At 38.8% G+C, this 22,827-nt stretch overlaps 1 protein-coding gene and 1 long non-coding RNA gene across 3 annotated transcripts in view; both read left to right on the forward strand.

Annotated features, from left to right (window-relative positions):
- Positions 1 to 2,629, forward strand: part of LOC129684715 (uncharacterized) — a 15,927-nt gene extending 13,298 nt beyond the window's left edge. Inside the window, exons 3-4 of one of the 2 annotated variants that reach the window (XR_008721383.1) lie at positions 396 to 525; positions 2,592 to 2,622. This is a non-coding gene — a long non-coding RNA (uncharacterized LOC129684715). Of the gene's footprint in view, positions 1 to 395; positions 526 to 2,589 lie in introns of both variants that reach the window. The other variant, XR_008721382.1, reaches the window with a different exon arrangement.
- Positions 2,630 to 10,877: 8,248 nt separating this feature from the next.
- Kantr (KANTR integral membrane protein) lies at positions 10,878 to 11,430 on the forward strand. Its single transcript, XM_055617895.1, has one exon. The coding sequence runs from the start codon at positions 10,878 to 10,880 to the stop codon at positions 11,106 to 11,108; it is 231 nt and encodes a 76-aa protein (XP_055473870.1). The 3' UTR covers positions 11,109 to 11,430.
- The last annotated feature ends 11,397 nt before the right edge of the window (positions 11,431 to 22,827 follow it).

Raw genomic sequence — 22,827 nt, forward strand, 5'->3', positions numbered from 1 at the left:
TTTCTTTCTTTCTTTCTTTCTTTCTTTCTTTCTTTCTTTCTTTCTTTTTTCAGTAGGGTCTCTCTATATAGCCCTGGCTGTCCTGGAACTCACTATGCAGACCAGGCTGGCCTCAAACTCAATACTCTTAATCATTGAGGTATCTCAATCTTTTCAGTGCTGGGATTAAAGGCAATACCACACCTGGCTCAAGTATTTTCTGGTCTAGGATAGGCAACAATAGCTATACTGAAGATCCCCCCATAGAAAACCCGTTTGAAGATATACAGGATATGAATTTCCATGAACTTATTTGTATTCTTGTAGTTTGGTTTCTGCCCTCTGAAATATCTCATTTCCAACACTGGCCCAAATACTGATAGAATTATCTGTAAGACTGTTTACTATTTGTTCAGGAAAATTACAGGTAGGAGTAACTGACAGTTTGGAGCCAACGCCCTGCACTACTTCCGCAGTTGTACAGCAGCCTTCTCATGACACCACCTGAAGGGTTCAGACTTTGGTCTGCTGTAAGAAAGATGCTAAGTGAGTATACCCAGCTCTCCGCTCCTGACCACACATGCACACACAACCAATACACAATAGAGTAAGTTCTTCTGTTTGGATGGGTACACCACAGGCCAGGTGACATCAACAACCTGCCTGGGAGAATCTTTTACATTGACAACACAGAAGTACAGAGGCACAACTGCCTTATTGAGGGATTTTCTGTTACTGCTTTCCAGGCTTTTGTCATTAACTTGTCAGTTTTATCCTGGTATTTCTTGGTATGCATATATCATTGAACTACTTAAATGTGTAGATTATTTTCATCAGTTTTGACACTTTTCCCAATTCTTTGTGAGTGCTAGGAAGTGCATCCAAAGCCTTAGCTAGAGCATTAAGTGCTTAAGACACCTGAGCCATGTCTCCAGCTTCAGGGTTGATGCTTTTTTATTTGATAATAGTTTTAAAATTCTATTTGATTTAAATAATTAGAACTACCCCTGTTCTCATTCAGTTTCCACTTTTATAGAATATCTTATCCATCTTTTCACATTTAGTCTGTATATGTCCTTAAAGACTGAGTCTTTTATAAGTAGCACATAATTGAGTATAATTTTTAATCCATTTAGCTTTATTTGTTTTTTTGTTTTGTTTTGTTTTTTGAAACAAGGTTTCTTTGTGTAGCCTTCGCGGTCCTGGAACTTGCTCTGTAGACCAGGCTGGCCTTGAACTCAGAGATCTGCCTGCTTCTGCCTGCTAAGATTAAAGGCATGCACCACCACCACTCAGTTTCCTTTTAGCGTTTTGATTGGAGACTTTAATCCGCTTAAATTCAAGTTAATTATATGAGGCATTTTTAAACTGATAGCAACTTTGCTTGGATTAAGTACGTATCCTTTTATTTCATTCTCACTGCATCTTAATTTTTGATGTTACAACATGCACTGTTGTATTGTGTTTTTTATCAGATTGTTGCACTATTATTTTTTAACATTTTGTCTCTTAATATTCATAGTAAAGAAGAATAAGCTTGAAGAAATCCCTTTAGCATTGCTTAAAAGACAGTTAAGGAAGACTGACTTCCTCAACTTTGTCTGGAAAAGTTTTATGTGTCTTCATTTATAAAAAGTACAACTTTGCCAGGGACAGTGTTCTTGATTAGGAATGTTTTGTTTTGTTTTGTTTTGTTTTGTTTTGTTTATAAGGTTGAATCATCTCACTCTCAGCTGGCCTACAAGATCTCTGTTGGGGAATCTGATGCCAGCCTTATTGCAACTCTCTGTGTATTACTTGCATCTCTTTGCCACTTTCAGAATTCTTTGGTCTTGGCTTTTGACAGTTTGACTTTGTAGTCCTTCTTACATTGAATCTGATTGAATTTTGACTCTTTGACCATCCCATACTTGGTTAGTTATATCTTTTGTAAAAGTCAAAACATTTTCTCTTTCTTTCTTTGTCCCTTTGTCTATTTCTTCTCTGTCATGTACTTATGCTCTTTTGATGTTATCCCATAAGCTTCTTCATTTTCATTCTTTTAGTCTACTCTGACTATATATTTTCAAATAGTAATATATCTCAAATATTTTCAAATCTTTCTTTGACTTCAGATTTCCTCTTTTTTTTATTCTATTGATGCTCTGTATTGCATTTTCCACTTCAATAATTGCATTTTTCCCTTCAGAATTTTTGTTTGATTTTAAAAATAAGTTCAGTATCTTTGTTAATTTTTCCTTTTGATCATTTAATGTTGTCTTGCTAACATTGTATTTTCTTCCTCTGTTTTTTTTGTCAGCTCTCATTGAGCTTTTCAACAGTTATATTGAGCCATTTTCAGGAAGTCATAAACCTCTTCTTTATAGTTGGTTACTGAAACTTTTCTTGGTTCCTTTACCACTGTATTTCTCTGTGGTTATGCTTTTGTGTCTGTACATTTGAAGAAGTGGGACCTTATTTCCATCTTTCTCTGTGACAGCCCTTCACTGGTCAGTATGTGCTATGAACAGGCTTAGTGTGGCAAAGTTTGTTCCTGGATTACCAGGTGGGTTTGATGCCTGAATCCATGTTTTTAGGCCTATTTTTGTTGTTGTTTTTGTTTTTTTTAAGAGGATGTTATTATGGAACTTTAGCTGGCCTGGAACTCATACAGAATCACCTCCTGCATGCTGGATTAAAAGGTATGTGCAACCCCACCTGTCCTACATACAATGTATTTCAATCAGCTCACCCCCACTCCTCTTCCTCTTAACTTTCCCCATCCCCTTCTCCATTCAACTTCATTTCCTCTATTTTTAATATCTCACTGATTCTAATTTATGCTGTCCATATACTTACACATGGGTATGGGACCATCCACTAAAATATGGTCAACCTACCATATGTCTGTCACACCCTGAGAGAAAACTGATTCTCTTTCTCCCAGAAGCCATCAACTGTCAGTAGCTCCTCCATTAGGTGTGGGGGCTCTTGAGCCTTCCCCCTTTCATGCTACAATGTTGACTGGCTTGATCTTGTGCAGTCAAGCCCAGCTGCTGTGAGTTTATGAGTGCAGCAGTCCTATGGTATCCAGAAGACATTGTTTGGCTTGATCCTCCCTGACCTCTGGTTCTTAATCTTTCTGGCCACTCATCTTCAATAGTCAGGTTTGTTTTGACTCACAGTTGGAGGATACAGTCCATCATGGTGGGAAGATCATAGCAGCAAGAGCTTGAAGCAGTTGTTCACATTGTGTTCACAGTCAGAAGCAAACTCTGAGGAATGAATGCACTCAGCTTACTCTCTTTTTATTCAATCTAGGACCCCAGTGTATAGAATGGCAGCACCACATTTTGGCTGAGTCTTTCCACCCCAGTTATCCTAATATGGATGATCCTTCACAGACATTCCCAAAGGTCTGCTCTTCAGTATTCTAGATCCTGTCAAGTTGACAGTCAGTGTTAACCATCATATGAACCAGTGAGTTTATTGGAGTTATTTATAGGAGCATGGGTGTTTGAAAGCCATCTGCATCAGTGAAATGTCCACCCCAGTATGGATGATAACCCACAAAAGCTACATCCCCAGAGCTCTTTGCTTATCCTGAATGAAGTTTCTACTGAGAGTCTCCACTTCCCATTAATTTCTTACTGCTTTTATTAATTTGGAGTCTTATGAGTTCGCTGGGACTTCGAAATCTTTTTTGCTTCTTGAGTTTTATATGCCTGCCTTCTCCCTTCCAGAAACTGTTTCAATTCATAGGAAATAGCTACAAAAGGATACTGTATATGGTTTTCTGTTACTAATTTTTCATCAATATTATATTCTTGAGAGTCACATATAGTGCTCATTTTTAAACTCTCTTTTATTTGGGGTTTTTAAAGCCTCTCCCTTCTGGCCCTGTAACCCTAGATAGGGGAGAGAAGGTTAGTGGGGAGAGGCTGTGTAGACCCCTTTACTTGTCCCTGCCGTTTAGGGTCAAGGGGTTCTGTTAGGGCCCTGTACCAATCTTCGTCAATAGCAACTACGGCTAGCAGCTGTGCCCCAAAGTGTTTCTCTCCGTCTGTCTGCTCCAAATAACCACAGTGTCTGTCTCTGGTCTCTGGTCTCCCCAAACTGCCACTTGCCACAACACCACCACAGAACGCCACACTTACTTTTTCTGGGCTTTCATTTTGATATTCTCAGAGCCCTAGACCACACCCTCTCTTCGTGCAGCATGAAGCAGGCTTTCACCAGATGTCAAAGCTACATCTTGAAAGAGAATTATCAGCTGTGGGCAAACTGAAGCCCAAACTAAAATCCCACACTTGGGGTTAAAACAAAAACATATTTACATAACATAACTGAGTTTACAAAGAAACCAAAACTTCCACTACAGTCACATCTATTGCTGCATGTGGTTGTAATTCATTATCAAGGATGTGTAACATTTCAGGTGATCATAAAACAAATAATAGATGTTTCTGTTTGTGGACATTTGGGTCCTTTCTAGCTTTTTTGCTCTTATGAACAGCACTGCTTAAATGGTCTTGTGCATGTCTCTGCTTCCCATACACAGCTGTTGTTCTGATACCTAGGAATGGAGTTGCTGGCCAATAGCTTACATAAAAAGTTCAACCACATTCTATACTATGATACAATTTATGCTCTTTTCAATGTGGAAAAGATTCTATTGGAACATACCCTTATATACTTGATATAATCCAATCTCTTTTATCAATATTGTATAAAATGATATTTGAATATGGACTTAGCATTCTAGTTTTTATCAATGTACTTGATCCTCTTTTCCTGGTTACTGGTCAGATGCTTCCTTTTTTTTGCTAAAGAACTATTACTATCTTTTATACATTTGAATCTTTAAATGTTCCATTGTCTTTTAGGAATTCTTTTGTTTTAGGGTCTCATAATTTGTGTGTAAACTTTTTTTCTCTGTGTCTTAGTTAAGGTTACTATTGCTGTAATGAAACACCATGATGAAAAGCAAGCTGAAGAGGAAAGGATTTATTTGGCTTACACTTCCACATTGTAGTCCATCACTGAAGGAAGCCAGGACTGGATTTCAAACAGTCCAGGGACCTGGAGACAGGAGCTGATGCAGAGGCCATGAAGTGCTGCTTACTGGTTTGTGTCTCCATGGCTTTCTTAGCTGCCTTTCTTATATAATCCAGGACCACCAGTTTAGGGGTGGCACTGCCCATAATGGGCTGGGCCCTCCCCAATCAATCACTGATTAAGAAAATGCCCTACATTTTCTTGATCTTACGGAAGCCTGATCTTATGAAAGCATTTTCTCAATTGAGGTTTCCATCTCTCAAATGATTCTAGCCTGGGCTAATTTGACATAAAATTGGCAATCATACTCTCCGTTTGTGGCTTTGTGCTTTATTGTATCTTTTTATGAGTTGATTTTTTTTTCATATGATGCTAGGGAGTGAAGCCTGAGCACTGTAACCTCACCAGTGCTACGCAAGTACTCTTCCCTCAGCCCCAGAAATTCTTTTCTTAAAGGAGTTGATTAAATCAATCTTTTATCTATTGTAGCCAGCAGTTTTTGAGAGTTCCTTGGCCCATGATCATATACATATTTATTATTTTTTTCTTTTCTTTTTTTCTTTAATAATGAACTAATTTATTTGTTAATGGACAGACACATAAATTTACACACAGCAAATAATCTAAATCTAAAAACACATGTACTAACTGCAGCCCCCGTTCTCCACAGTCTCAACACAGGTTTACATTGGCACCATATTTACATCTGGAAACACATTTCCCATTCTTCACTTGAGGCTCTACTGTGGAGACTGCTCACCTTTAGAAAGATGCCCACCCCCCCACCCCACCCCCAACTAGCCACTCACAACAATATACCAGGAGCACCAATTCTTGGGACAATGTTAGAGGCAAACTTGGCTTTTAGATCAAAGTTAAAGTGAAGAATGCCTGCTCCAACCCACTGCTCTCCCAGACAGAGTAAGATCTCAAAGGACGAAGTCCAAATTATATCTTTACACAGAGTGCTTTCCTGATTCTAGAAGACCACAGTTAAAGAAAATTATTAGAACTATTGATGAATCACATTTCATACCACCTCAATCCAGGATCTTTGAAAACAAACTATGCTTCAGACTACAGTGCTCTGGGCCCACAGAATGAGAGAAGCCAGCACACGGCAAAAGGTGCCACGCTGCCTTCTCCCAGGAAGTACTGAAGCCAGGAATAGCAGCTATTGAAATACCAAAGAGACACAGAAAAATAACAGAAAACACACAGGAATGGTAAAGTAGGAAGACAAAGCAATGTAGCCACTCAGTAAATAAACAGAAAATAGGAATTAGGTGATAAATTACAAAGCACAATAAAAGTGGTATTCCTGCCAATATAGCATGGTATAAAACGTTAATGTGTCTATATGCATTCTTCAAATAAGAAGTTCTCTCTTGAAGAGACAGGGAAGAAGGCAAGAGGGGAAGAGCCCATAAAACCATTGTCAAGTCCCCAATATATACTAGAAGGTTTTGAGTATCATACACCATCTCCTGTGTTCTTAGACCTCCAAATACGCTTGGATACATCAAAGATGGGGAGAAAGACCACTGTCATACTCCCTAAATTATTTGTTTCTTAGTAAATGTTTGTATTTAATAAAGCAAAATCTTCCCCGCTTTTTTGCCCACATATTCTTCTTACTTTATTTTTATTTTTATTTAAGACAAATAAAAATAAATATAGCCCTCACAATATAGCCCTGTCTGGCCTGAAACTCACCTTATAGACCAAGCTGAACTCAAACCCACAGAAATTCACCAGACTCTGTCTCCCAAATGCATATCTCCATAGTGTTCTCTGGTCTAACTCAATTCTTCTATTGTTCCTCCCCTTTAATTATTTTTTAATTAAAATGTAAATACATCATTCTCCCCTTCTCTTTCCTCCTTCCAATCCCTCCCATGTTTCTTCTACCATTGTTTATTCTCAAGATATTGCTTCCTTTTCTTTGTTATTGTTACACATATAGATACGTATATGTGTACATGTATGTATGTATATGTACAGGAATACAATTTACTGTCTATTTAGTGTTATTTGTATATGTATGATTTCAGGACTAACCACTTGGTATTGGATAACCAATTAGGGGTGTCATCCCTGGGAAATACTCTATTTTCCAGCTCTCAGCTGGTCATTGAGTAGTTATTTATTTAGGGGTGGGGCCCTGTATGATTTCCCCCTTCCATGGTAACATGTCTATTAGTGTTGTACTTGTTCAGGGCTTGTTTAGGCAGCCATGTTGATGAGACTTCATGGGTGAAACATCAATATGAGTTCTAGGAGACAAAAAGCTCACAGCAGATTTTATGGTCCTTTGGCCCTTAGAATATTTCTGCCATGATGTTCTCTGAGCCCCAGGGGCACGAGCTGTTGTTGTAGGTGACTGAGTACCCCATGATCAGTTTTTCTCTACATTTTGACCCATTGTGGTTTTCTGCATTGCTCTCCGTGTGTTGGAAGGAGAACTTTCTTTGATAAGGCCTGAGAGTTAGATTTATTTGTGGGTATAAAGATAAGTATTTAGAATGTAGTTAGGAATTATGCTATTTTAGAAAACTGGTAGTAGAAGGTTTTCTTGTAAGATCTATGGCTTCAATGGCTCCAAAAAGTTTGGTAGATTTCCACTACTGGGCATGATTTCCCTCCTGTTGAGTGGACCTTAAGTCCATTTAGACGGCTATTGGTTACCACCAACATATGAGTACACTATTGTACCTTTAGCCTTATCTCGCATTGCTGCAGTATAGTCGTTTCGAGGAATCATAGCTGGGTAGGACTATTGATTGCTTTCCTCCATTGCAAGCTTCACCTTCCAGTCCTCAAGGAAGCTAGTCCTCAGGAAGGAAGCTTTTAGGTCAGATCCAGATTAGATCACACAGATGTTTTTCCAAAGCATATGGTGTCTTCAGCAATAGGGACTTAACTTCAGCTTCTGAGAGCAACCAAGGGCAATGGGCAATAGCATACATTGTTTTGGACAACCCTGATCTGTTGGTCCTTATTTTTATGACATTAACTATTTTGAGTACTGTAGAATGCTTCTCTAGTTATAGTTGTCTGAAGTTTTTGCCTTAGACTGAGCTTCTTTTTAGAAAGAATGCCACAGAATTTAAATGTTCTTCTCATCACAAGAAGGGTTACACGGTATCTACATGACATTCCTGATGGGGTGAACTATAATTTCTTGGTTAAGGCAGTGCTTGCTGTGTTTTTGCATGGGAAAGTTGCTGTTTTTTTCTCGTTTAATATTTTATCCTTTGGAGGAATCTAATCCACTTTCATGGAGAGGAGGAGCAATTAAGCTCCAGCCCTGAGAAGAGGGATGGATATGTTACTTGGAATTCTTCTGTAATGACTTATGTCTTATATTTTATTATTCTGTCACTTGTTTGTATCAGTATGCACTTATGCATATTTGTTCAAGTAATTTCAGTAATAAATCCAGTACTCTATTCTTTGGTTTGATGTTCACATTGTTTCACCTTTGCCCACTGACAATTCTTTCAGATTGGCTTCTGTGCCCCTTTGACATGTTCTCATTCTTGTTGGCTATTTGTGTTTATATGTTTGTCTGTCTGTCTATTTGCATATATACCACAGGTGTAGAGGTATCCATGGAGAGCAGAAAAGGATATTTGATCCCCTAGAGCTGGAGTCACAGGCTGTTTGCTGTAAGCCACCTGATACGGGTGCTGGGATCTGAATCTGAGTGCTTTGCAAAAGTAGTAAGCACTTTTAACCACTGAACCATCGGTTCAACCCTGTTCTTGGTTTTTAAGGGCTTCCTTGCTTTCTGGAATTACATTCTCTATAGTCATCTTTTCATATCCCAAGGAAATTCCTGAATCAGCCATTTCTCCAAAAAGACCTGATTCCCTTTAAGATGTCTTCTTTCATGTTTTCCATATTGACATTCTTGTCAAATATAAATAATGAAAGATTTTTTCCTTTTCAGTTTTTTTGCCTTTAATATATTTTTATTGTTTTAATGAGAAGTCCAGGACATCTAGTATAATTCTGAATAGAAAGGTTATAGTGACATCCCTTGATTGTAACTTTTCAAGGAAACAACACTAAGTGCTCCTTATTTAGAACAATATTTGTCATGTGGTCTCTTCAGGTTTCAGAGGTTAAGAAAACTTCATCCTATTTCTTTATGCTAAGAGGTTTTAATAGTTTTAAACCATGAAAAGGTTTTTTTTTTTCAATCAAATGCTTTTCTGTTTCTTAGGATGATTATGGTTTGTCTTCAATAGTCTGATAATGTGGCCCAATTAAATTTATAGACTATTTTGCATTTTTTAAAATACATCCATAAGGTCTGGAGAGATGGCTCAGTGGTTAAGAGCATGGTTGCTTTTCCAGAGGAGTCAGGTTCAGTTCTTAACTCCCACGTGGTGATGCACAACCACCTAGATCTCCGGTTCCAGGAGAGTCAAGTCCCTCCTCTGGCTCCGTAAGGAGCAGGCATGCACATGCTGTGTAGACAGGCAAAACATTCATGAATGTAAAATATGAATGAATGAATGAAATTAAAGATTTATGCATGTGTATCTGTGCACTGTGTGCTTGTAGTGGCAACAGAGGCCATAAGAGGGTGTTGGATCTTCTGGAACTACAGCTACAGATGATAGGTGTCCCAGGTCCTCTGCAAAAGCCATCTCCCTGGCTCCCATTTTCAGTTTTTTACATGAGAAACTTGAAATGTGCTTCCACAGCATATTTTTTATGTAACATTTTATATTTGAAATGGGTATACACAAACTCTAACCAAAACTTTCTAGTAATGTGTCTATCAAATTATTAACACCACCGACGAAAAACTTTTGTAATATGAGAAGGTGATGAAATACTTAAAACCAGTTCTTAAAATGTTCATAGACATTTAACAGTTAAAAAAAAATGCAAGTTTTTCTTTTGTTTCACTGACAAATATATTGTTGGAATTTCTATGATATAGAGTAGATTTCAAAGCCATTTCATCTCTCTCTCTCTCTTTTTTTTTTAACTAACTCTTTCAAAATAATGATGAAGCTCTTATTTGCAGAACATCCACCATTATTAGAACCATCACCCTGCAGCTAGCTTGGACATCATTAAAAGGGCTCATCAGAAGTATCTGATATTCATGAAGACAGAGTTTCAGGGTTTCTGCCTGGAGCTACATTCTCCAGAAGCCCCTGCGTGGCTCCCCCGCACCCAGCCCCATATCAACCATTTACGACTTGGGCTGTGTATGGTGTTTCTTGGAAACTGGAACACAGACTCCTCCCCAGGCCTCCTCTCCAGCCCCTTTTCCTCAATGAGCGGAAGACCACAGAAGCTGGCTACTGAAGAGGCTGTCCAGATGGCAGAGCACCTCACTGGCCTTGCTTAGCACCTTTACCACAGAGCAGTCTCTCAGTGCTGAATGTTCCTCATTTGTGCTCACCACCTGCAGGGACTGAGAGATGTGGCAGGCCCCACTTCACTAAGGGCTACCCTCTAGGGATCCCTCCAGACAAGGCTCCACTAGAAAGAGGTGGTCTTTCACAGGGTTTTCACTCCCTTGAGTCCTACCTGAACACCTCTAGGGCCGCAGAGATCAGTAGCTCTTCACCTATCTGTAATCCACATCCTAACTGGAAAACTCTATGTACTAGTTTTAGTTGGCTTTTTTTTTTTCCTTTATCCTTTTGGTGAGAAGAGTTTTAAATTCTGCTCAGTCCCTTCAGTAGTTGTGGTACTATTGAGAACTTGTTTTTCCTCTTGAGTAAATTGTGGGGATAATTCCTTAGGAATTGGTCCATTTTGTCTGTGTTTTCAAATCCACTGGCATAAAGTTCCATTTTGAAATTGTCTTCTATATATAATCTGTAGCTATGTCTCCTTTTTCATTGCTAATACTGGTTATTTGTGCCTTCTCCCTTTTTTTCTTGATCAATCTTACCAGAGGTTTGTCTATTTTATTGGTCTTTACAAAGAACCAACTTTTGGCTTTGTTGCTACTGTCTATTGTATCTTTGTTCTCTATTTCTTTAATTTCTGCTCTTATCTTTTTTGACCTCCTTCCTTCCACATTTTTTGGATTTATTCTATTGTTCTTTTTCTGATTTCTTACATTGAATATTGAGTTCATTCATTTTCAGTCATTTGTTTTCTTTTTCTGTTTGCTTGGTTTTGACGTCTGTTTTTCTCCTCTATGTAGACCAGGCTAACCTCAAATTCATGATGATCTTCTCCCTTAGGCTCCCCAGTACAGAGATTTACAAGCATGAGGCACTGAGTCTAGCTGTCAGGCTTTCTTTATTGTTTTCTAATTTAGATATTTAAAAGCTATAAATTTCCTGCTAAAACTGCTTTCCTACATGATCATATATGGTAGTAATTTCACTGTTGTTGAGTTCCAAGTACTTTAGTATATTTGTTATCATTACTGCTCATGAATTACACAGAAGTATGTTTTTAAGTCCCCAAATGTTTGGGGGATTTTGAATTTGTTCTTTTATCAAAATCTATCATATTAGGTTCAGATGATATGGTCTATGTGATAACTGAAATTTATTGAGATTGTTCTATTGCTCAGTACATGATATATAATTATTAATGTTTCCTATGTGCTCTATAAGAATGTGTATCCTTTAATCATTAAATATAGAGATCTATATATGTCTATTAGCAACTACTGTACTAAAATTATATTTATCTAAACTGATAGTTTTTGTTATGATCTTCCAAGAATTTTTAAAGTTAACTCTGACACTAGAGTTATGTGTTTTCTCCTTATAGTTTCCTTTTTAACATAAATTAAGAATTGTTATATTTCTGGTAAATGTGTAATCCTTCTCTATTTCTGATAATAGAGGAATTATGCTAGATTTTCTTGTATTAATGTAACAGCACAAGTTTTTCTTCTTGTTAGAGTTTGTGTGGCATATAATTTTCTATCTTTTTACTTTTAAGAATTTTTTAGACCTTAGTGTTTTAATTGTATTTTTTTGAAAACAGCATGTGGCTGGACATTTTTTAAAAATCTAATCTTAGTCTTGGCATGGTGGTGTATGCCTTTAATCCCAGCACTTGGGAGGCCAAGGCAGGTGGATCTCTGATTTGAGGCTAGCCTGGTCTACAAAATGAGCTCCAGGACAACCAGAGATACACAGAGAAACCCTGTCTCAAAAAAAAAAAAAAAAAAAAAAAAAAAACTTACCCAATGACCTCTGCCTTTTAAAATTTGCAACTTTAGTTTACATTTGTTGCAGGGTGTGTTTGGGATGGTTTCTACCATAACTTTCTTGTTTTGGTTTTCCACATTTTTTTTCTGTTTCATTTTCTCTTTTACCTGTTTTTAGTTTTAAGTTTTTCTTCCTGTTAGGATTTATTTTTCTATTTTTTGGTTATCCTTGAAAGTTTACCACGTATGTTTAACTTCCAAAGCTTGAACAATATTTGCATTGTATTTTGAATTCTGCAGGAAGGTTAGAAACTCAATTTTAGTATTCCTCTCCTAACCACTTGATTTTATTTTCAAGTATGTAAATTTATTCCTTTGTTTTTGTTTGTTTTATAATCACACAGTTATATATTATCAGTATTGTTTTTATATGAACAGGCAGTATTTGTTCGGATTTATATACATACATTCTTGCTTTTCAGACCCCCTTATGACATCATTTTCTCTCATTATGAATAGTGTTTATTTATTCTTTTAGTTCGAATTTCCTGATATTAAGCTCTCTGAGTCTTTGTTGTGTGTTAAAGGCTTTATCTTCTTCCTTAGAAGAGTATGCTCAACCTTTAAAATACGTGTATATGCCTTGTTGCCTTTAAAAAAAATACATCATCAGTCTAATTGTAGTTTGGTTTCATTTGTTTTTTGAGTGGGGTGTGCAGGGAGTACTGTGATTTCATTCTAACATGTTTAGACTTGTTTCTGTTTTATTTATTCTACTTTTGAAATATGTTTCATGGCTTAGTAAGTACATGTTTTTTATATAATTTCTGGAAATTTCTCAACTATTAGATTCTTTCTAGTTTTTTTTTCCCAAAATCCAGTTACTCATATTTTGTACCTCTTAATTCTGTTTTTTTTTTTATAACTCATAACAACTCTTTGATATTTTCTATCTCTTTCTACTTCATTTGGAGAAATGTCCTTGATTGTATGTTTTAGTTTATTCTCTGTTCAGTTATGTTTAATCTGCCTTCTGTTTTTTCCACTGAGTTTTTTTATTTGTGTTTTCCTTTGTAAAAGGTTCATTTATATTCTAATCTGTCTAGCTATCCCTAATTAAGTCTTTTGTTGCTTGCTCATCTTGGTGATTACATCTATAACTCCTTTAAGTATAATTTTTGTTAAATCAGTACTCGCTTTTTTGTGTATGACATTGTAAATATTGTGCACATCTAAACTACACAGCACACTGATTATACCTTTATTTGTGTACATTTTTCCCTAAAATCCAGTGTTCTAGGAATTTGTTTTCTTTTCCTCATGCTGTAGCACCTGTTACTAATTCTTAGTAATTCTACAAGAATTAAAAATTCTTAAAAATTATTTGTGAGACACAAATCAGATCGTGCCCCTATTCTGCTCAAAATTCCCCCAATGACCTCCAGTTTCGTCAGTGCAAAAGCCAGCATCATCTCCATGGCCCAGATGTTCCTACAGTCTAGTTCCCTTCACCTCCCTGATCTCATTGCTATCATTCTCACTCTTCTGTAGCTATGCTGGCCTTTTTCCTGTTCCTCATGCATGCTAGGGACCTTCCACCATCAAGGCCTTTGTAGTTGCTGTTTTCACCAAGTGGAATAGCTTTCTTCCCAAATAATTTGATGACTTGACCTAGTGTTTCCATTATTGGCCCTATTCCTCTCCATGTTGTGTCTTATCCTATTCTATGTTCTGTCTTCTACAAAACACTAATCACTACTTGATATCTACTTATTTATTGTGGTTAGTGTTTGCCTCCACCAAATAGACTGTAAGCTCCTCAAAGCAGAATTTTCCGTGTTGTTTACTGCTGTAACCCCAGTGTCAAGAACAGTGTGTAATAATATTCAGTGAACATTCAATAAAATATTTGTGGAATAAAGTGAATGACTGACTGACTTAATTTTCATTTTTATTTATTTTTGTTTTTGTTTTCTGAGACAGGATTTCTCTGTGTATCCTTGGCTAGCCTAGACTTGCTTTGTAGACCAGGTTGGCCTCAAACTCACAGAGATCCACTTGCCTCTGCCCCCTGAGTGCTGGGATTAAAGGTGTGTGACACTACACCAGGTCTGACTTAATTGTTTTAATATGAAAAACACAGAAATACTAAGAGAATTCAGGTCAGCGTAAAGGCTTTTATTGGCATGCTAGGGAGCATAAGTGCTAATTCACAAGAATACTGAGTAGAAAGACGCATTGAGAACAACTCCTAGGTTTTCTGGAGTAGTAACTTTACAAATGGCAGAATCATGCAAAGCCCTGTGTTCTTTATGACTGAATCTACACTATTTGCTCCTAAAATCAGGAGTGCTTTTTTTATTTTATTTTATTTTATTTTATTTTATTTTATTTTATTTTTTATTATTTTTGAGACAGGGTTTTCTTGTATAACAGAGTTCTGGATGTCCTGGACTCACTTTCTAGACTAGGCTGGCCTTGAACTCACAGAGATTAGCCTGCCTCTGTCCCCCACCCCCCAACCCAAGTGCTGGTATTAAAGGCATATATCACCATGCCCAGTAAGGAGTGCCTTTTTTTTAACCAACTCTCAAACTTATATTGCCATGTTCCCTTTACATTGTGCAAACAAAACCCCAGGTCTCTCAGCTAACTAGCATTCTCTTTTCTTGCCTTGCTGTTTCTTGGTACTCAGGTCAAGCAAATCACTCTCATTAGACTTTATCTGTGGTCCTTGAGAGGAGAGGATTGTGGACATTGTCTTGTGCATAGTCAGTACCATTCAACAGGTAAACACCACAGAAGGCAGTTTTCACATTGAAAGGCTTCCTCCCCCTATTGTCAAGGTAGCAGCAGGCTACGAAGTTTAGGTCCGACTTTCCCCTTGACCCCCCTTGGGTAGTAGGCTGACTCCAGCGTTTCTGCATGTGTGTGACTCCTTGTATACTAATACTATTATCTAACAGCCATCAACTTTTATCGATACACATACTTTTGTTGCCACTAACTTCATCAAAATGGTAATATACACAGCCATGTGGCATGCCATTAGAGACACACTTTCCAGGCCAATATTACTTGAGTAACCATTAGCACACTGGGTTTAACTATCTGATTAGGTGAATAGTTGTACAAAGTAGACTGGCCTCCTACTACATTTTAGGTCTCCTGCTCTGCACTGACAACACCAAGATGAATAAGGCATAATTAAGATATAACACCCTAATTTCTGGATAAACAGTATGATAACAGTGATGGACACAGTAGACCAAAAATCCCCACAGAATGCTCAGCTCAGGAGAGTCCAAGGAGTTTTCTTGGAAGAGATGGCATATGAACTGCACCTTAAAAGAAGAATTCCCATTCTAATTAATAAATAAGGGGGAGAAGGTGGTAATTCAGGCAAAGGGCACATTATACGCAATGATACATAACTAGAAAACACTATGCCATGCCAACCTGCCTCACTACACTGACCCTTCACCATTCTTTCTATGAGAGCATACGAGTACACTTTGATGCATACTAAAATTCAAATATAAGGAGTTGTGGTCTCCTCTGACATGCTTGCTAATCTGGTAGTTATTAAAAAGTTAATCAGAAGAAGGAGAAAAGAGAGAACAAGTCAGGAGCCTGACACAGAGGACCTCTGAAAGGCTCTGCCCTGCAGACTATCAATGCAGATGCTGAGACTTATGGGCAACCTTTGGGCAGAGTGCAGGGAATCTTATGAAAGAAGTGAGAAACAGTAAGATCTGGAGAGGACAAGAACTCCACAAGGAGAGCAACAGAACCAAAAAATCTGAGCACAGGGGTCTTTCCTGAGACTGATACTCCAACCAAGGACTATGCATGGAGATAACCTAAGACCCCTGCACAGATGTAGCCCATGGCAGTTTAGTATCCAAGTGGGTTCCATAGTAATGAGAACAGGGACTGTCTCTGACATGAACTGATTGGCCTGCTCTCTAATTACCTCCCCCTGAGGGGGAAGCAGCATTACCAGGCCACAGAAGAAGACAATGCAGCCACTCCTGATGAGACCTAATTGACTAGGATCAGAAGGAAGGAAAAGAAGTCCTCCCCTATCAGTGAACTTGGGGAGGGGCATGCATGCAGAGGGTGGAGGAAGGGAGGGATTGGGATGGGAGGAGGGAGGGAACCACAGGGGGGATACAAAGTGAATAAAATGTAATTAATAAAGAAAAATTTTAAAAAGCAGAAAAAAAAGTTAATGACAAGTTTGCTTGACATGACTGACTGTCCATGAGTTTGTCTATATCAGCTTCTTTCAACTCCCAGCACCTACATGGTGGCTCACAACTCTTTATAATTCCAGTTTCAGAAGACCTGGCACTCTCACATAGAAATGCATGTAAGTAAAACACCAATGCACATCAAATAAAAATAAACAAATCTTTAATTCTTAAAAAAAAAAAACAAGTCAGACTTTAAATACACTTAACAAGGAAAAAAGAAAAAGAAAAGAAAGAAACTCAAGGGGATATGAACCCTAATAGTTGAGGACAAGATGAAAAAGCTAACTCCACTTTCTGAAAAATTTCTATTCCATGGCTTGTGTCAGGAGTCAAAGAAAAAATAATCCTTTCCACACATGGGTCTGGAAGAGACTGTAACTTCCAGGATTGTCATAGCCACCAAGTGGGTCTAAAGGATATCTGCTACATAGCTCCGAGATCTTAAACCAAGATAATAGAGCAACTAGTTGGGGAATGACAGGTCAATGAAAGGCTATCTCAAAAAATAATAAGATGGGTGTGAGTGGCATCTGTGGAACAACGCCTGAGGTTGTCCTCAGGCCAATAACATTTGTATTGCACACTCACACACACATGTTGAACTAGTTGTATGGGTGATCTGCAAGTGCTATGCCACTTTATATAAAGGACCTCAGTCCTTTATATCATATTCATAGCTTTCACTATCCACAGGTGGTCATGGTGTCAACCACTCATAGGTACCAAGGGATAACTGTATTCCTTTGGCTTAGTTGTCCTCTTCCCTGTGGCCTTCGTCCTTTATTATTTTTGTATATTTTTTATTTTATTTATTATGTGTGTGTGCGTGCACACACATGCATAGGGGTATGTTGTGGAGGTCAGAGGGCAACTTGCAGGAGTTCATTCTCTCTTGTGGCTTCCGGGCATTGAACACAGGTCATCAGACTTGAGTGGCAAAAGCTTTTACCTGCTGAGCTATCTCACCAGCCCTATTATTTATCATTTGCTTTGTGCTTCTGGAGATCAAAGTGAGAATCCCATATGTGCTAGTCAAGCAGGCACTCTAACACTGAGCCAGCTCTTAGCACTCTATTCTTCAACAGGAGGAGACAGACCAACCTGATCTCTGTTCATCCAAAGCCAGAATCCCCAAAACATGCCATAGTCTTGACCATGTGTGGTTGCAGCTCTTGCCTTCCTCTCCTTCCAGTGCTGCAGCTGCCTGGTGCAGGTTGTAGACAGGCTTTTGTCCCACAGTACTCAGCAGTCACAAACTATTAAGGAGAGCTGGTCATGGGAGGATTACAAACAGAAACTCCAGAAAACCAGCTTGTTTTCTGCACGCCAGTCCTGCTGGTGCCTCAGCTTGCCTCATCCACAGATGGTTGTCCTAGACTCATTCAGCACCTTACTCTCTGAATTTCCTTAGAAGTAGCTCTTGTATGTTTTTAGGGAGCTTAGCTTGATGATGAACCAGAGACCTGGCATTCTTCACATCATCACACCAACAGTGCCCCTTCCATAACCAGCTAGGTGTGTGCATGTTACCTGTGTGTTCAAAATGAAGTAAAATGTTATTTAGTGACCCACAGATTTGGTAAGTGAACTTTTATGAAAAGCTCCTGCTCTTAACTGCTGAGCCATCTCTCCAGCCCCACACACGTTTAAAAAATAATTAGTAATAACCAGAACCTGTAAAAAACCCAAATGTCCCTCAACAGAGGAAAGGATACAGAAATTGTGGTAATTTTATACAATGGAATGAATACTACTCAGCAATTAAAAACAAGGAAATCATGAAATTTGCAGGCAAATGGTGGGAACTACAAAAGGTCATCTTGAGTGAGGTATCCCAGAAACAGGAAGACACACATGGTATATACTTACTTATAAGTGGATACTAGACATATAATATAGGATAAACCTACAAAAATCTGTACACCTAAAGAAGCTGAGCTAGAAGGGGGACCCTGGGTGAGATGATCAATCCTCACTCAGAAAGGCAAATGGGATGGACATCTGAAGAGGGAGAAAATAGGGAACAGGACAGGAACCTACCCACAGAGGGCCTCTGAAAGACTCTACCCAGCAGCGTATCAAAGCAGATACTGAGACTCATAAACAAACTTTGGGCAGAGTGCAGGGAATCTTAGGAAAGAAGAGAGAAATAGTAAGACCTGGAGAGGACAGGAGCTCCGTAAGGAGAGCAAAAGAAACAAAAAATCTGGGCACAGGGGTCTTTTTTGAGACTGATACTCCAACCAAAACCATTCATGGATATAACCTAGAACCCCTCTCAGATGTAGCCCATGGCAGCTCAGTATCCAAGTGGGTATCCTAGTAAGGGGAACCAGGACTATCTCTGACATGAACTAGTGGCTAGCTCTTTGACCGTATTTGCCTGATGGGGAAGCAGCCTTGCCAGGTCACAGAGGAGGACAATGCAGCCAGTTCTGATGAGACCTGATAAGCCAGGGTCAGATGGAAGGGAAAGAGGACCTCCCCTATCAGTGGAATTGGAGAAAGGCATAGGAGGAGATAAGGGAGGGAAGGTGGAATTGGGAGGGGATGAGGGAAAGAACTACAGCTTGGATACAATGTGACTAAACTGTAATTAATATAAAAATGAAAACTTAATTAAAAAAGAAAAAAAATGTCAATTATTCAAAAGTCATTGGGTAGCACTAAAGAAAGATAAAGAATAAATATCTCAATTGTCATTAAAAATAATTAAAATATTTATTATAGTTGTTTATTTCATATGTATGTGGGTGTGTACATGGATGGAAAACTTGCAGAAATTGGTTCTTTCCTTCCACAATGTGAGCTTCAGGCATTGGTGGCATGTCTTTAATCCCAGCACTAAGGAGGCAGAGGTAGAGGGATCTCTAAGTTGAGACCAGCCTGGTCTAAGGAGTGAGTTCTAAGACAGCCAGGAATACACAGAGAAACACTGTCTCAAAAAATCGTGTGGATATTAGCCATAAAGTACAGGATAACCATGCTATAATCCACAGACCCATAGTTTACAAGGAGGACCCAAAGGAGGATGCTTAAATCTCACACAGAAAGGAAAATAAAATAGCCATTAGATTGGAGGGAACTGGGTAAGAGAGGGGATGAGGAGGGGAGGAGGAGTAGGGAGAGAGGACCGGGTTAGAGAGAAAATGGAGGTGTGTGGGAGGGCATCTCTGGGATTTGCCAGAGACCTGGTATAGGGGAGGCCCCAGGACACAGAAGAGGAAACAAAACAGACATCTGAAGTAGATGGAGAAAGGGGTGGGAAGAGTAATGGGGGCAGGGAACAGGTGGGGAGGAGAGCATGGGGAATGGGAGGGAGAGGAGCTGGAGAGAGACGGGAAATCAATGAGGAACTCTCTCTGGGACACGGAAAGCCTCTATAGTCTATAGCGGTGACACTAGCTGAGATCCCTAACAACAGGGGTGGGGTGGAATGGAGCCCGAAGTTACTATCTCCTGTAACTAGGTGGGACTTGAAGTGGAGGGAGAGGTACACCAACCCAACCATAAACCCTTCGACCCAAAATTTGTCTTACCTACAAGAAGTATAGGGATAAAGGTGGATCAGAAATTGAGGGAATGGCCAACGAATGACTGGCCCTACTTGAGATCCACGCCAAGGGAGAGAGCCAATCCTTGACGCTATTAATGACATTCTGTTGTGCTTGCAGCCTAGCATGACTGTCTTATAATGGAAACAAATGCAGAGACCCACAGCCAAACAACAGGCCGAGCTTGGGGAGTTTTGTGGAAGAAAGATTGAGAGAGCTGGAGGGATCAAGGACACCACAAGAAGACCTACAGACTCAACTAACCTGAGCCCATGGAAACTTACAGAGACTGAAACACCAGCCAAAGAGCATTCATGGACTGGGCCTAGACCCCCTACACATATGTAGCAGATGTGCAGCATGGTCAACATGTAGGTCCCCTAACAACAAGAGTAGGGGCTGTCTCTGATTCTGTTGCCTGCTGTTGGATCACTTTCCCCTAGCTGGGCTGCCTTGTCTGGCCTGAGTGAAAGAAGATGGGCTTAGTCCTGCTATGACTTGAGGTGCCAAGGTAGGTTGGTACCCCTTAAGGGCCTTCCCTTCTCTGAAAAGAAGGAGAGGAGTCAATGGGGGAAGGGAGGATTGAAGGTGGGACTGGGAGGAAAGGAGGGTGGGGGCTGGAATCAGGCTGTACAATGACTATATAAATAAAATTTAAAAAAAAATATGAGTTCCTGGATTCAGGTCCCCAGGTTTGGTGGTAAGCAGCGTTATCCTCTGAGCCATCTCAGAGAACCTTTGTTTGTTTCACACACACACGTCAGGTGGTTCAGAATAACCTCTAACTCCAGCTCTAGGGCATCTGAAGCTCTCTCCTGGCCTCCAGATATTTGCACATTCATTCACAAACCCATACGCAGACACATACATATACACATAAATTAAAAAAATAAGTCACATGTGTGGTGGCACACACCTTTAATTCCAGTATTAGGAAGGCAGAGAGAGGCAGATTTCTGAGTTTGAGGCCAGCCTAGTCTACATAGCAAGTCTCCAGCTGTCTGGGGCTAAATAGTGAGACCCTGTTTCAAACAAACATAAATAAAAATAAAATATTTTTTAAAGTATATGAAAAACATGTAGAAAAGAGAACAAAAACGCTACATATTAGGAGATAAGGAAGGCCTGAATGCAGGTAATGGACATGAGTTATGAAAAAGGATATAAAGCTGTTTTTCTAATTCTAACTCTGTCATGAATTTTTCAGATTTGGTAGTAGATGACTGCATAAAATATATTTGATAATGAAAGTGTAAAATCCAATGTGAAGTTCCACAACTTCCATTTCAAATGGCCACTCTGCCTGTCTAGAGCTTCACTGAGTTGTATAGTCTTTGAATCTGGTTGTTTTCAGTGTATGATGGTTTGTTATTGTTGTTGCTGATAGCTACCTTTAAATAATAACATTTTAAATAAAAATTTTTAAAGATGCTCTGCATATCCACATATGCTTTGAAATGTGAATTAAGACAACAATGACAAGGCAGCAAGTGTCAGGCATGGCAGCAGGAGCAGGAAGAGCTTACATCTTCCAACTCAAACACAAAGTAATGAAAAAAGAACTGGAAGTACAGTGAGGCTAGATAATCTCAGAGCCCACCCACAGAGATGTACTTTCTCTAACAAGGCTGCACCTCACAAAACTCCCCAAAAGGCGCCACCAACTGGGAAGGAAGTATTCATATACCAGAGTTTTTGGGGTCCATTCTCATTCAAACCACCACAGGGAACATCACCGAAGACAGGGTGGAAAGATCTAAGAGCAAAAGGAAAGGATGCAGGTTTCCTCTGGCCATAACATGGTGTTGCTCTCCTGAACCCTCAGCATGATGGCATATACCTTTACCTGGGATATGTAGCAAGTTCTAAATCACCCCCAGGTACTATCTAGCAGCAGGAACAATGTAAAAGTAAACACACTTTGAATAAATATAAATAAATAAATAAATAAATAAATAAATAAATAAATAAATAAATAAATAAATAGAGTTTTAAAAGCAGTGAAAAATTCTTTAGCAGATAACAGGATAAATAAATGTTTTATTTAAAAAAAAATCTATCCAGTCATAAAGAGACACTGAAAACTTTAAACTTTAAGTGGCATTGGTCTTAAGAGGCTACATACTAAATTCTTTTGTAATTTTATATTTTTACAAAGCAAATTCTAAATAATGATATTCTGGGAAAGGACTATGAAAGACAATCAAAAGGTAATTAGGTGAAAGGATTGGCCAAAGATTGAGGGAAAAGGAAAGATAAGTTGGCAGAACACAGAGGATTTTTAGGACAATGGAATCATTCTGTATGATACTATAATGGTGAATATATTAATGTAAATTTGTCAAAACTTACTGAATGAACAACACTAAGAACAAACTTTTGACACAGGATTTCTCCATGTAGCCTTAATTGTGCTGGAACTTGCACTGTAGATCAGGCTGTCCTGCAACTTAGAGATCTGCCTGCCTCTGCCTCCTGAGTGCTGGGAGTAAAAGTGTGTGTTACCACTGCCCAGGAAGAGCAGTCTTAATGCAAACTATGCACTTGGTTTATATGTCAATATAGATGAATGGGTTTTAAGAAAATGTACAAATGTACAATTGCGAGATGTAGATAGTCGGGGAGATTGTGCCTCTGTGTGAAATGTATGGAAAGTCTGTACTTTGTAACAATTACACTCAATTTTCTATGAACCCAAATCTGCTTTATTTACTTATTCGTTTATTTGTTTTCAAAATTTTGAACGAGGTTCTTGCTATGTATCTCAGGCTAACCTCAAATTTATGGTTCTCATAATTTAGCCTCCTAAATCCTAGGATTATAGGTGTTGTACTTGGGATTTTAT

This window comes from Psammomys obesus, unplaced genomic scaffold (assembly GCF_907164565.1).
Source record: "Psammomys obesus unplaced genomic scaffold, mPsaObe1.curated_primary_1811, whole genome shotgun sequence".
NCBI classification, from domain to species: domain Eukaryota; kingdom Metazoa; phylum Chordata; class Mammalia; order Rodentia; family Muridae; genus Psammomys; species Psammomys obesus.